Genomic DNA, 16,135 nt, shown 5'->3' with positions numbered 1-16,135 from the left:
TAGTTTTTCACTGGAGCAAAAAAATTGAAAGAGTATTTACTGCAACACCCAGCCATAAGCAAAAAAAAAAGTTTAAAAAGTTACAAAAAGGATTTTCCTACAATAATTTGGAAAGGTTAGAAATTCCTTTTAAGCTATTGTATTCTTCATTAAGTTACAAAAAAGGACACTTAAAACATTTAACACCCTTCCCAAAAACTGTTCTAAATTTGAAATTTAAAAGGCCATTGAAAAATAAACGAAAAGAGTTTATAACATATTGGATATTCAATAGTGGAATAATTACAAACTAACATTTTGAAAAGGCACAGTAAAAAATCATAATGGTATTAGTGTTATTTTCACATTAAACCTCTATCAACAAAGATAAATTAATTTAGTTATAGCAATCACTACCCTAGAAAAAGGGAAACCCAGAAACAGCAGATTTCTACTGTGCGCCTGAATCTTGAGTAACACAGAGAAGGGAAAAATAAAGATGAAAAAGAGAGAGAGATGCTGTAAGAAAGGTACTGAAATTCAATTTTGGATATGTTGGCTTTGATACAACCATGGGACATGCAGGTGGTAATTAGAGTAATTAACAGTGTGAAATGTTAAGATACAATTCTAGACGACTATTGGGTCAAGCTGTGAGAACCGCTGGACAGAGTGATGCTCAGAACGTCTGACCTTGCTATGTAACACACAGCGTTGTGAGGGTGAAGTGAAATAACGATGTGAAGGTGCTGTGCAAAATTATGAAGTATTGTGCCCATTTACTGTTTTATTACTATTTTAAGAATTACAGCTATACTCACCCTCTCTGTTTTTCCTATAGTCAGAACAGTATTTTTTTTCTCCTCCAGAGAAGACAATGATTTCCTCTGTATGTTCTTGTTAACACTTCCTTCCCCCTCTGCACAGACGCTGGGGTCTGAGGTTTCTGTCAGCCTCTGCCTGTTGCTCCTCTCACTGTGCGCTCCCTGAGAGCACAGAAGTACATCGCGGCGTCCCCCAGCTGTGAGTCTGAGATCTTGAGACTGAAGATTTTGGCTGCTTTCTGGAAGTTCACAGAGAAGCGATTCTCCGTTGCATTCTGTTGCTTATAAGCTTCTTGGCGGATAATGAGAATCATCTGCCCACTGGGAGGCTGTTTGTACCAGAATAAATAATAATCACTACCTCTAGTGTCATAGGTACAGTCCAGGGTCACCGTCCCTGCCTCCTGTACAGACGTTTCTGGTTGAGACTGAGTGACTGTCTGGGCCACGCTGGATCCTGTGGGAAGAGGAGAGAAAGGACTGCATTGGAGTATCATGTCAGAGAGACAGACAGACAGACTCACAGCTGGTTCCCATCCCCCGCTTCAAGCCCCAGGCAGCGTGTGTCAGCTTTCTGCCTCCCGCTAGCTGGGCTCTGTGAGGCGATGCAGTTCCTGTACTATATACTCTGCTCTCTTACTTCACAGCCCATTAGACGCCACTGTAAATAACGACCTGCACCTTCCTCACCAAGACAAGTGGATACCACGACTGTCCCCAGCCAGATAACAGGTGTCATGCTGGCAGCTCTCCCTTGCAGGGTGAAAAATCTCCTGCTCTGATCTGGGCTCTCCTCTCCTTAGTGACACTTGTGCTTCAGGACAGGAAATGCTATGACACGTGGGCAGGTGATGACGTCTCACTGAGGAAAGTCTTTACAGTACATTTTGCTCTGTCTTTCAGAAAATGGGCCTTTGGCTATGATTTCAAATGAGTGTGAAAAATGTTTTTCTGAGCTCTTTTGTTCTAGAATGAAGATAAAGAGGAAATGGAGCTGGCAGGTTTATGTTTGATAAGACCTGATCTTGAAGAGGAGATTGGGGCCTGCAATGGTGGGCAGAAGGGTAAGAGCTTCCTTCACAGCAATGGCAAACTCTGTGATTTCTCTTTTCTTCTTTATTTCTTTTTTTTTTTTTCTGTACACCAGTGTTTTTTTTTTTTTTAAATTTTATTTTGTCGATATACATTGTAGCTGATTATTGCTCCCCATCACCAAAACCTCCCTCCCTTCTCCCTCCCCCCCTCCCCCCCAACAATGTCCTTTCTGTTTGCTTGTCGTATCAACTTCAAATAATTGTGGTTGTTATATCTTCTTCCCCCCCCCCCCCGGTTTGTGTGTGTGTGTGTGTGTGTGTGTGTGTGTGTGAATTTATATATTAATTTTTAGCTCCCACCAATAAGTGAGAACATGTGGTATTTCTCTTTCTGTGCCTGACTTGTTTCACTTAATATAATTCACTCAAGGTCCATCCATGTTGTTGCAAATGGCAGTATTTCATTCGTTTTTATAGCTGAGTAGTATTCCATTGTGTAGATGTACCACATTTTCTGTATCCACTCATCTGATGATGGGCATTTGGGCTGGTTCCAACTCTTGGCTATTGTAAAGAGTGCTGCGATAAACACTGGGGAACAGGTATACCTTCGACTTGATGATTTCCATTCCTCTGGGTATATTCCCAACAGTGGCATAGCTGGGTCGTATGGTAGATCTATCTGCAATTGTTTGAGGAACCTCCATACCATTTTCCATAGAGGCTGCACCATTTTGCAGACCCACCAACAATGTATGAGAGTTCCTTTTTCTCCGCAGCCTCGCCAGCATTTATCGTTCAGAGTCTTTTGGATTTTAGCTATCCTAACTGGGGTTAGATGGTATCTCAATGTGGTTTTGATTAGCATTTCCCGGATGATGAGTGATGTTGAGCATTTTTTCATATGTCTGTTGGCCATTTGGATATCTTCCTTAGAGAAATGCCTATTTAGCTCTTTTGCCCATTTTTTAATTGGGTTGCTTGTTTTCTTCTTGTAAAGTTGTTTGAGTTCCTTATATATTCTGGATATTAATCCTTTGTCAGATGTATATTTTGCAAATATTTTCTCCCACTCTGTTGGTTGTCTTTTAACTCTTTTAATTGTTTCTTTTGCTGTGCAGAAGCTTTTTAGTTTGATATAATCCCATTTGTTTATTTTTCCTTTGGTTGCCCATGCTTTTGGGGTCGTATTCATGAAGTCTGTGCCCAGTCCTATTTCCTGAAGTGTTTCTCCTATGTTTTCTTTAAGAAGTTTTATTGTTTCAGGGTGTATATTTAAATCCTTAATCCATTTTGAGTTGATTTTAGTATACGGTGAGAGGTATGGATCTAGTTTCATTCTCCTGCATATGGATATCCAGTAGGAAATCAAAAAATTTATTGAAACTAATGAAAACAATGATACATCATACCAAAACCTGTGGGATACTGCAAAAGCAGTATTGAGGGGAAAATTTATTGCATTAAAGGCTCACTTCAGAAGAATAGAAAGATGGCAAGTGAACAACCTAACACTTCACCTTAAAGAACTAGAAAAACAAGAACAATCCAAACCTAAAGTTAGCAGACGGAAAGAAATCATTAAGATCAGAGCAGAACTGAATGAAATTGAAAACCAAAAAACAATTCAAAAGATCAACGAATCAAAAAGTTGGTTTTTTGAAAAGATAAATACAATTGACAAACCATTAGCATGGCTAACAAAAAAAAGAAGAGAGAAGACTCAAATAACAAAAATTAGAAATGAAAAAGGCAATATTACAACTGATTCATCTGAAATACAAGGAATCATTCGAGACTACTATAAACAACTATACGCCAACAAATTTGAAAATCTGGAGGAAATGGATAAATTTCTGGACACACACAAGCTCCCAAAACTGAACCGTGAAGACGTAGAAAATATGAACAGACCAATAACAATAAAGGAGATTGAAGCTGTTATCAGAAGGCTCCCAACAAAGAAAAGCCCAGGACCAGATGGATTCACAGCAGAATTTTACCAAACATTCAAAGAGGAATTGACACCGATTCTTTACAAACTATTCCAAAAGTTTGAAACAGACGCAAATCTCCCAAACTCATTCTATGAAGCAAACATCATCCTGATACCAAAACCAGGTAAAGATATAACCAAAAAAGAAAACTACAGGCCGATATCCTTGATGAATATAGATGCAAAAATCCTCACTAAAATACTAGCAAATAGAATACAGCAACACATACGTAAAATTATTCATCACGATCAAGTGGGATTCATCCCAGGGATGCAAGGTTGGTTCAACATACACAAATCAATAAATGTGATACACCATATTAATAAACTCAAACACAAGGACCATATGATCATCTCTATAGATGCTGAAAAAGCATTTGATAAAGTTCAGCACTCATTCATGACAAAGACCCTCTATAAGTTAGGTATAGAGGGAAAGTATCTCAACATAATTAAAGCCATATATGACAAACCCACTGCCAATATCATCCTGAATGGGGAAAAGCTGAAAGCTTTTCCTTTAAGAACAGGAACTAGACAAGGATGCCCACTCTCACCACTCCTATTCAACATAGTGTTGGAAGTACTAGCCAGAGCAATCAGAGAAGAGAAGGAAATAAAGGGCATTCAGATTGGAAAAGATGAAGTCAAACTGTCCCTGTTTACAGATGACATGATCCTATATATCGAACAGCCTAAAACCTCTACAAAAAAACTGCTGGAATTGATAAATGATTTCAGCACAGTAGCAGGATACAAAATCAACACACAAAAATCAGTAGCATTTCTTTTCTCCAATAGTGAACATGCAGAAAGAGAAATCAAGAAAGCCTGCCCATTTACAATAGCCACCAAAAAAATAAAATACTTAGGAATTGAGTTAACCAAGGAGGTGAAAAATCTCTATAATGAGAACTACAAACCACTGCTGAGAGAAATTAGAGAGGATACAAGAAGATGGAAAGATATTCCATGCTCTTGGATTGGAAGAATCAACATAGTGAAAATGTCCATACTACCCAAAGTGATATACAAATTCAATGCAATCCCCATCAAAATTCCAAAGACATTTTTCTCAGAAATGGAAAAAACTATCCAGTCATTTATATGGAACAATAAAAGACCACGCATAGCCAAAGCAATGCTGAGCAAAAAAAATAAAGCTGGAGGCATAACACTACCGGACTTTAAGCTATACTACGAAGCTATAATAACCAAAACAGTATGGTACTGGCATAAAAACAGACACACTGACCAATGGAATAGAATAGAGAATCCAGAAATCAACCCACACACTTATTGCCATCTGATCTTTGACAAAGGCACAAAGCCTATTCACTGGGGAAGGGACTGCCTCTTCAGCAAATGGTGCTGGGATAACAGGATATTCTTCTTTATTTCTTAATAAAAATCACAAAGCAAATGTAATAAAATATGAACACTTAATTTGGGGTGACAAGAATATACCTGCTATATTAATGTATTCATCTTTCATATTTTTACTATTTCTAAAAATAAAGAATGAGGGGGGAAAATGGACATACACTTGTAGCTGAAAAGAGCAGTATGTTCAGAGATAAGTGGAAGCAGAACATATAATGCTTAACTGTGCTAATATTTTCCGTGGATTTTTTAAAACAATAAGACCTTGTTTGTGCTATACCAAGAAACTCTGAAATAACTATTGTAGAAGTTCTCATCAGCACTAAAGTGCCTCCAGCAACTTATTTTGAGAGTTACTCTCATCACCTTCATTCCATTTTGAGAGCATGTTGTGAATAAGGAACTTCTTAAAACCTCACTGTGATTCATTCAGAATTTAGCATTTCCAGAAGGAGTGACAGGGAGTCTTATGCAATTCCAGAGTTGGCATCCCCAGGATGTAAGTCTGACTGGGGCCCTGTTACATGTTCGAAACTGAGAGGAGCACAGGTTCTCTATAGCAGAGGTGGGTGGCTGAGTGTCCCCACTCAGAGATGTGCAGGGAGTCGTGAGGGTTGGACCAGCCCTGAATGAGGCTGCTCAAATCCCCTGTGCTCCAACAGTGAGAGCAGTGGAAGAAGGAGCACCAGAATTTCTTCTAGATCATCTCTGTCTTTGTCTCATGGTTTGTATTCCTGTATCTTGGTTTTGGATCCTGAAAGGCAGCTTCAATACAAGGATTTGTGTGTAAGTAGTTTATTGAAGGTGATTCTGGGAAACATTGGTAGAAAGTGAATCCGGCAGGGAAGGAAGCCAATACAGGGTGTGTCCTCAAGCCATAGTTGCTATAATTGCCTGTTTACAGTATTCACAGGCATGAAAGTGCTAAAAGTCATCCCTTGAGATCAAGTTCCCAGCTCCCATTAGGAAGCAACAACCCTATATCTTCATAATAATCAGGATCAATTGCCCTTGCCGGTGTAGTAACTCCTATCTTGGACTCCTGGTCTCCTGGCATGAGAATCCCCAGATGATCAGGTGGCATATGTAACATTAGGTTTGGTAAAAACTTTTCTGTTTTCCTAATAGAAACATCTTCCTCCTTTTTTTTCCTCGAAGTGAAACACAATCTCTAGTCCAGCAGGATCCAGAGTTGTGAGAACAGAAAGCACAAAAATCCTTATAAAAGGAGGAGCGTCTGGGCCCCTTAGCAGCGTCAGGTACAGGGTGCAGGTGCCTGGGGGCACTGTGAACTCACAGAAAACTACAGTGGAGTCGTGGGGCCGGGAATCCTTTATGTGCAGGAAAAAGTGCTGGTCTCCTTTATTAAGGCTGGCTCTGAAGCTTCTGCCACATTTGATAGCATTTATAGCAGGGAAACGAAGTCTTCCTCAGGATCCTGCCTAAAACCACTGGAAGAAATCTGAAGCACTGTCTCTGTCACTACAGAACAGTGTGAAGCTGTGGCCTTCCTTAATTTTCAGGGACAGAGGACTCTGTTCCACCTGTGGTTATCCGTTTGACCCTGCTCAAGAGGAATAAAAGATTTTCATATATAAGTAACTGTTCTGGGGGGTTTTGTTTGTTAAGAATTTTCTCTGTTTTGCATTCCTTAGTGTGAACCCCAGATTGTCCGGGATCCCTCTAGATTTCAATGCCAGGACTGCCACACTTTCCCTGGCTTGCGCCCTTCCTTCCCCTCCTCTCTGCTTCGCCCACTCACAAGTGGCAGCAAACACAGGAGCATCAGTGAAGCCCTGGGGTGGGGGGGGGGTCTCCATTCTTTCTTCTTCCTGCAGCCTCAGAGGATTCAGTTTGGAGGCCTGGAGCTGACCATGTTCCAGGGCCTAGTTCACTGTTCTAGTTCTTCTGGTTCTTCTGGTTTGGAAGCCCAGGGATCTTCACTCTGTTTTCACAGCCGGTCAGAATCTCATTGCGACGTGAAACACATCACTGAAGGTCCTCTCTCCTGCTGCTCCTTTGTTCTAGTTTTCAGCGGTGTCTCTGTCCATGGAAGCACTGTCCCCATGTGGTCTGAGCTTTTTTATTAACATTTTTAAAATTCCCCCTTAATAACTCATTATGTTAAGTTAAAGGAACATAGAACAACAGAGAGGCAAAAAGGAAAAACAAGCATAGTGTTAAAATGTTCTCCAGTAATGACTGAATATCTTTAGCATCTGGAGCTCCCTTCCTCACTCTCCTCCCCTTTAATGGAAATCTGCACGTTCTCTTCCTGTATGTAGGACGTTTGGAGGGGTACACATAGGTTGAGAGAAGACCTAATTCTTCCCTTCAATCAATTCTTTCCCTACCAGAGCTTTATTTTATCTCTGAATCTAAATAGCATTAAATTATTTTTAAAAGTTAGACCTTTTCCAAATTCACTCTAAAAATACAAAAGAGGGAAATGTAATATCCTTCCTTTTAATATGAGGATACCTTAAAAGTTTATGGAAAGATTCATATTATCTTTTAATTCTACTTTTTCACAAACTTTTGGAAGTACATGGATATGTTCTCAGGTGTGAGAAAGCAACCTGGTATCTGGCTAACTCTGAAAATTCTAGTGCTTTTGCAAACATCTAAGTGCTTCTTATATTTAGATCTGGGCACTTGTGCAGACTTAGGTAATTTTTTCACATTTTACATATTAGTTGTCTGAAATCCTGTTTTATGGTCTTCTATGTCTGCAGCAAGGTTTAGGAACTCCAGAGTAGCAGAGGTGAAGGAAGAAAGCTATATTCCATTCTCGGCATCTAGACCTCACCCTGCTGACTTTAGGTGCCCACCACTTAGCAACATTTTCTTGGCTACACTGCCTGAAAAGAGCTCTGTCCCTGGCAAATCTATCCCCATCCTTCCCTTCCTTTGTCTCTTATTGTGGTCATGAGGTAAGTGGATGAGCCTCTGTGCTGAGAGTCCATGATGAATAAAGAGCTGTGATCTGTGATGTTGTAGATATTGCTCTTCAATTCTTTTTCACATTTAAGGTTATGTAAATCAGAGAGACTCTGCTTTTGCTAGCATTTTCCCTGAAGCACAGTGTTACTGTACCTCAGATTGGAGCTAACTTTCTCCTGGAGATAGAGGGTCTGGGTAGGACTGGACTCTACCTTCCCCTGTCCTCTCATTTCTGCTTTAAAAAACCCTACAGAGTCATGGGTGATCACTGGGGAATCTGGGTACTTGTAAATTGGTACACTTCCCAATTAGCACATCATCAAATCACATTGTCTGGAACCACAGAAATGCTTGCCAAACTTCTAATCATCTTAAGATTTTTCTCTCAATTCATGAAAATATTTACCAGGAACATTCTCAAAGAAGGGAATTTTAGTCTGGGAGAATACAAGTAGCTGTCCCATTTACATGGAAGAAGTCACATTTACATTGTTTCCCTTGGAATTTTCTTCTTTTCTTTCTCAGGTATGGTGATTTCAACATTTCAGGTAGGTACCAGTGGGAATATATCTATTTAAAGGGGATTAATGATTTTCCCGAGCAATGATAATCAAAATAAATAATCAAAATTTAACAACCCTTTTCAGTATTAGAACCTAAAGAGATTGAAAATTTGGGTCCATATTCCCTTGATTACACACGTCTTTCATAGAGATATGGATTTTTTGTAAAAACCTGTACTGCAGATTTATATTTTCCCCATGTTTATAATAGTAGATTTTCCAAATTAGGTGCCATCATGTCTAGGGATCTCTCACATACTAAGGCAGGCAGAAGGCTCAGAGAAGTTGGAGTCATGGGCCAGTTTCAAGCAGCATCATTCTACAATGAAGTGTATAAATGTAGTCACTTTCTATATGTGCTATGACATGAGGAAGTCTGTGAAGCATTGTGTTGCAGCAATGAACAAATAAGCCAGACTTTGCTCTTTCTCTGAGCCTTTTGTTTCTACCAACAGACAGTTAGCTAAAGCCATGGGTCATTACTGAAAATATTAGAAATTCTTCCACTGATCTTTATGCCAATAATGATGGAGACCTGGTTTGGGAAGTTGACCAGCAGCTGGAACAATGATTGTTCTTGAGCTATTTTATTCCACCAACACTAGTGTACAATGATTTACAAGTTCTCATCACACAGTCCTGTGCTACACACTTCCAATTCTACACACGTTCAAATAATATAACACGTTCAACTATTTCCAGTCTGATGGTCTGATGGTCAGATAGATTCATTACTACCTTGTGAATGATTTGGGGGGGGGGTGGAAAACCTTTCCACGTGTCTGTCTCTTAAATGGGTCCAGTCTGAGGGATTTGTATGCAATCCAATATTGCTTTTAAAATGTGTAAGTTTTTTTTCTATATATATGATAATGAAAATAATGAGATTTTTAAAAACATAAATCTACGAAAAGAAAGAGAAAGATGGCTACAGCAACATAATTTACGAAGCTGAACAGGAAGTAGATAAATAATTATTAATGTAGATGCCTGGAGAAAGCTGAAACTCAAGCTATTAGATGAAGAGGCCCAGAAGCAATTTAACTCATGTAGACAAACGTCAGAAAGGCTCCATAATTAGAAGCCTCTAGAGTACCAAAGGGGCCTTAAACTGGTGGAAATCTGCAAAAGGAGCAGAGCAACAGACACTTGACCTGCCTCATGTAACTTAAAATTACAAATGAAGAATCTTAGATGATAGAGTTCAGTTACTTATTCAATACTACAATTACAGTACAGGCTGGAAGATAGACCAGGTTTACAAGTGAACTTCCCCTGTCAGTGCTCCGTTTGGATATCACAAGTGATTTTTTTAAATGCAAATAGCCACATATGAGAAAAAAATGAAATACAGGCGTTCATGCGTGGGAAAGGATGGGCTAAATCAAAATCAAAATCCCCAATGGATTAAATGAGGCAGCATCACATGCTTTGGTATGAAATTGGCAGATCTTCATGACAGATGTGTGGGGAACAGGCATGTCCACATGCTCCATTCATGCTTGTGAGCAAATATGATGAAAGAACTAGCTCTCAGGATGTATTAATAATGATGAGGTTAATATTACCCTTCTTATCCAGATCATTTTACATAGGTTTGAGTAACTATCTAGTTCGTTCAGAATCACCCAAAGGAGGAGGCAATGGATCTGACTAAATGACATGGCAAATGTACTGGTGGGAGTAAGGGTTAGTGGTGTTTAATAATCGCCCAGCTAGTTGAGGGAGCTACAATTACTAGAATGCTTGTTTAGCTACATTTGCATATTCCCCTGATTACTGAAAAATCTGTAATTTACTTCATTTGTCTTTTCCACCCTACACACAGCTCTTCGATGATACTGGGGACCAGAGCAGCACCAGCTACAGGTTTGAGCATGAGCTGCAGGTGCCTGAAGAGCACTGTGTCAAGGCACAGAGGTATGTGGCTGAGTCTTCAAGCTGGAGTCCATTGATGTACAAGTAGCTGTAACCCTCCTTAGTATGAAGAGTGACTCTTACTCGTCCTTCCTCCTTTTCATCCCCATCTGAATTCATTACAAACAGGATCTTGGGACTCTTTGCATGTTCCCATCTGTACCAGTGTAAGGCATAAAAAGAGCTGGAAGGGAAGCTGCAGGTGAAATTGGTGGTCTCTCCCTCCTGAACATGCAGTGACCGAGGACTCTGTTCCACATTCAGTATGCTGCTCACTCCTGTTTAGAAAGACAGAGTCAGACATAGACCTTGGTGTCTCTGCAGAGTTTGCATTTTCTTCATACATCCTCAGATAAAACCTAGAAGTGCCTGACTGCATCCTCTTCCTGCCCCATCACCACCCAAGACTTCCAAATATCCTCTGCAACCTCTGGACTTACGGCCAAGCTGAAGCCACAGGATTAGCAATGAGGCTGCCCAAGGATCTTTCTCCATTTATCCTGCCCAAGTGTTCTCAGCAGAGGGAAGTTCTGCAGCTGAGATCTGTGGAAATATTCTGCTTTAGAAAACAGGATTCAGCATCTGGTGATGCAGCAGATGAGAGACAAGCCCCTGTAAATGTCCTAGAAACACACCAACCAACTCTGCCTAGATTCAGTTTCCTGTTTCCTGTGGTTCACAAGGAGGGACTGAAGACTGCTCTCTTGAGGCCAGCTTCACAAACATTGAGAAAATTCCCCTGGGTTTGGGGCACAAAGAAAACTGACAACTTTTCAGAAGTGGAATGCTGTTATTCAAGATTAGAAGGATGGCAGGTTCGATGGCAATCTGTGATATAAAAATCACTTTGATTAGGAATTTTTAAATAAACTTTCAAAAAAATTTTAAACTTTAAAATCCCCTCCCCAAGTTATAAATGTGCACACCTACTATGGCTAAACTACTTTATGTACATTATTCTAACACAAAAATAATGCAATTGAAGTATTACTGTTCCCAATTTACAAACAAGAAAACTGAAGTTCCATGAGATTAAGCAATTTATTCAAGGTCAATTATCTAAGTGGCATAGTGAGAACTAGTTCATGTGTCTTTCTGGCTCTGGAGTCGCTGATCCTCATAATCTGTCATGCCACCTATACTTGAGATGCTGTGTAAATATTTTAAATGTTAGATATGTTCTAAAAATAATGGGAGTCTAATTTGTGGTTATTTATTATAATGGCCAAAAAAAATGAGAACAACCCAAATGTCTGTCAGCTGGTGAGTGGATAAATAAAATGTGGTATATCCACACAATGATATGGATGATATTCAACAATAAAAAGAAATTAAATACTAATACATGCTACAGTATAAATGAACCTCAAAAACACTATGTTAAGGAAAAGAAACCAGACACAACAGATATTGAATGATTCCATTTGTATGAAATGTTTGGAAAGGGAACATCCATAGGGACATATTCATAAAGTAAATTGGTGGTTGCCTGAGGCCAGAGGTAAGATTAGGGATTAACTATAATTGAGCATGAAGGATATTTTTGGGGTATTGAAAATATTTAAAAAGGGACTATGGCAATAGTTTCATAGCTCAGTTATTAGTTTAAAAACATGGAACTGTACACTCAGAACGGATAAATTTATGGAATGTAAATTACACCCCAACAAAGCTGTTTAAAAGTAAATAAACATCATGCTCTGTCTTGCTTTTGTCTTGCTTTTTGTCTTGCATTTTAGGCATAATGTTAGTTTGATTAAACACACACATATCTGTTTGAACAGTGATTTTGTGCCTAAAATTTCTCTAAGAACTCTGAGGGATTAAAAATTACAAAAGCAATTTCCCGCTCCATGTGACCTCAAAATATAGTTGGAGAAATAGGATAGGTCTAGGGAAAATTTAATAATACAAGAGAACATTAATTTAAAATTTTCAGAATGTAAATTCTACCTCTGGGAAATTGGTAATATTAATTTACATCAAGGCTTTATTTTCGGAAATAAAGTGCATCCAGATTGGAGAGGACAAAGTCAGACTATACTTGTTTACAGACAACATGATCTTATATATAAAAACACCCATAGACTCTATCAAAAACCTATCACAGCTGGTTAACAATTTTAGTACTGTTGCAGGATACAAAATCAACACCCCAAAATCAGTAGCATTTTAGTACTCCAGTAACAAACTATCAGAAAATGAAATCAAGAAAGCAAGCCCATTTACAATAGTTGCCAAAAAAATAAAATACCTAGGTATCAATTTAACCAAGGAGGTGAAAGATCTCTTCAATGAGAACTATAAACCACTATTGAAAAAAAGAGGACACAAAAAGGTGGAAAGACATACCATGCTCTTGGATGAGAAGAATTAACATCACAAAAATATCCATTCTACCCAAAGCAATCTACAGATTCAATGCAATCCCCATCAAAATACCAATGACATTCTTCACAGAAATAGAAAAAACAATCCAAACATTCATTCGGAACAACAAACGACCCAAAATAGCCAAAGCAATTCTGAGCAAAAAAAAAAGAAAAAAAAAACAAAGACAGAGGCATAACACTACCTGACTTCAAATTATATGGCAAAGCTATTGTAACCAAAACAGCATGGTATTGGCATAAAAACAGACACTCAGATCGATGGAGCAGACTAGAAAACCCAGGAATCAACCCACATTCTTGCAGCCAACTAATGTTTGACAAAGGCAGCAAGAACATACGTTGAGGAAAAGACTGCCTCTTCAATAAATGGTGCTGGGAAACTTGGACATCCACATGCAGAAGAATGAAACTGGACCTGTACCTCTCACCATATACCAAAATCAACTCAAACTGGATTAAAGACTTAAATATAAGACCTGAAACCATAAAATCACTGAAGGAAAAATGTAGGGGAAACACTCCAGATAATAGGACTGGGCAAAAACTTTATGAATAAGACCCCAAAAGCACAGGCAACAAAGGAAAAATAAATAAATGGGATTATATCAAACTAAAAAGCTTCTGCACAGCAAAGGAAACAATCACCAGAGCAGAAAGACAACTGTGGAATCAGAGAAAATAATTGCAAACTATATATCTGGCAAAAAGGATTAATATCCAGAATATACAAAGAACAAGAACTCAAACAACCATACAGTAAAAAAATAAATAATCCAATCAAAAAATTGGCAAAGGAGATAGACATTTTTCAAAGGAAGATATACGAATTGCCAACAGACACATTAAAAAATGCTCAACATCACTAATCATCAGAGAAAAACAAATCAAAACCACATTGAGATATCATCTCACCCAGTTAGACTGGCCATTATTAAAAAGACCAAGAATAACAAATGTTGGTAAGGATGTGGGGAAAGGGGAACTCTTCTACACTGTTGGTGGGACTGTAAATTAGCACAGCCATATGGAAAACAGTATGGAGGTTTCTCAAATAACTACAGAGAGAGCTACCATATAATCCAACAACCCCACTTCTGGGTATATATCCAAAGGAATGGAAATCATCATGTCTAAGGGATACCTGCATGCCCATGTTCATTGCAGCTATATTTACAATAGCCAAGATATGAAACCAATCTAAGTGTCCATCGATGGACAACTGGGTAAAGAAAATGTGGTGTATACATATACACAATGGAATATTACTCAGCCATAACAAAGAATGAAATTCTGCCATTTTCAGCAACATGGATGAATTGAAGAAAATTATGTTAAGTGAAATAAACCAGACAAAGAAATAGGAAACCACATGCTCTCTCACTCATAACTGGCTGCTAGGAAGGGAGGATGGGAGACGGTAGGGAAGGAGGGAAGAAAGAAGGAATGAAGGAATGAAAGAAAAAGACCACAACAATATGTTACACTTTCAGAAGGAGAGAACAAACCTAAGAGTACTAGAGATGGGGGAAAGGGAGGGAGGGTATTTGGAAAGTGATAGGTTGGGCAAAGGGCATAAAGAAATATCACGATTTGTAAGAATGAATATGCTAACAACAAATAAATTTTTTTTTTAAAAGAAAGACTTTATTTCCAATGAACAGCCGGAAACGGCAAAGGAAACAGCATGGGGTAGGTGTTTAAACTAGGGAACAGTGCCTTCTATATACTCAAACTTAAAAATCATATTCTGAAAAATGGAACAGGATCAGAAAGTGTCTCAATGGTTAACTTTTAGCTCTCCTTCCCAAGAAAAGAGAGGCAGTTATGGTTAATAAAGGAAATGAAAAGCAACAGTAATGTCTCCTGATTTAGAAGTATAAAGACTAGAGTTAGGGATGTGCAGCTAGATAAACACTCTAAATCCAGTTCCTTTATTCTCCAGATCACTGCATTCAGATGCCTCAGTGCTAGGAGAGTGAAGATAGGACCACACCATTCAGAAAGCAGACTTGCTGTGGAGCTTGTTTCTGACAAGAGCACTGGCCCACTGATAAATTCACCCACATACTGGAGGGCCAGTGTCCAGAACAAGAAGGCCATGTCTCCAACAGCAGGGAGTGTTCCTACAACTACTAGGGCAGAGTTCTGCAAGCTACGGCCACACACTTTATCTGAAGTACAGGCCAAGTCCATTGACCACTGGATATAGCTGGCCCTTGAGGGGAAAATAAGTACAAATGAGATTCTCTTTCTTGATGTGTACATAACCCTAGCTTCCTTCTTCCCCACTTTGGCCACAGAGGAACTCAACTGGTAATAACAATTTTCACCATCATTCCTTACAGCTTAATATGTCAAGGGAGGATTCTAAATGTACCTACATGAACAGTGAAAGGAAACAGGGCTAATTCAGTTTCTCTGTACTGAGCAAATAGTAGGGCTGTATATCTACTCTTCCACAAGAATGAGTGCTTCTCTCTCTGTGTGTGTGTGTGTGTGTGTGTGTCTGTGTGTGTGTGTGTGATTTTAAAAAACAAAAATATGTACACATATTTTTACAAGCATACAAGCATGGGACCTTGTAACATAAAGGACAAGATGCACTATCAGAGGAAATGCCTCCAAATCTCTGCCCCCTTTGCTCTCTGGCAACTAATGTGAAGAATATGTAGACAAAAGTGTTAGTAAGATTATATATTAATTACCTTAAATTGTAGTTAAAGAAATCAATGTAGATAAACCAAAGATAGTTATTTAACTATTTAGCATTTGAATATTTATTCTTACCTTAAGTGATCTGCATAGTAGAAATCTTGATGATTTTAGATAAATAACACAAAGACTAGTTCAGCTTAATCTTTTGTACTGTTCTGTGTATTACAGGGACTGCAGAAATAATTATATCTTTTCTGCAGTCATTCAACAATTATATATTGACTGTGCATCCTGTGTGCTAGGACCTTGTTCCAGGCATGGAGATGCAGTAGTGAGGGAGATAGAAAAGGGCCTACAGTGCAAGGAGAGGAGAAAAAATTTAAATAAATAAAGTTTTAAAAAATAAGAATTTTAGATAGTGGTAAGCAGCATTATAAAGACAATACAA

The 16,135-nt window shown here is 38.7% G+C and overlaps 1 gene segment (V, D, J or C); it reads right to left on the bottom strand.

Moving 5' to 3' along the window:
- Positions 1 to 928: 928 nt before the first annotated feature.
- LOC134372689 (T cell receptor alpha variable 38-1-like) lies at positions 929 to 1,578 on the bottom strand. The segment is given in 2 exon segments: positions 929 to 1,260; positions 1,494 to 1,578. Coding segments are annotated over 2 exon segments (381 nt in total).
- Between the last annotated feature and the right edge of the window lie 14,557 nt (positions 1,579 to 16,135).

The sequence above is a fragment of the Cynocephalus volans genome, chromosome 3 (genome assembly GCF_027409185.1).
Source record: "Cynocephalus volans isolate mCynVol1 chromosome 3, mCynVol1.pri, whole genome shotgun sequence".
In the NCBI taxonomy this organism is placed as follows: domain Eukaryota; kingdom Metazoa; phylum Chordata; class Mammalia; order Dermoptera; family Cynocephalidae; genus Cynocephalus; species Cynocephalus volans.
Note: the sequence above shows the minus strand (reverse complement) of the source record. Positions and strands in the feature narration are given on the sequence as shown.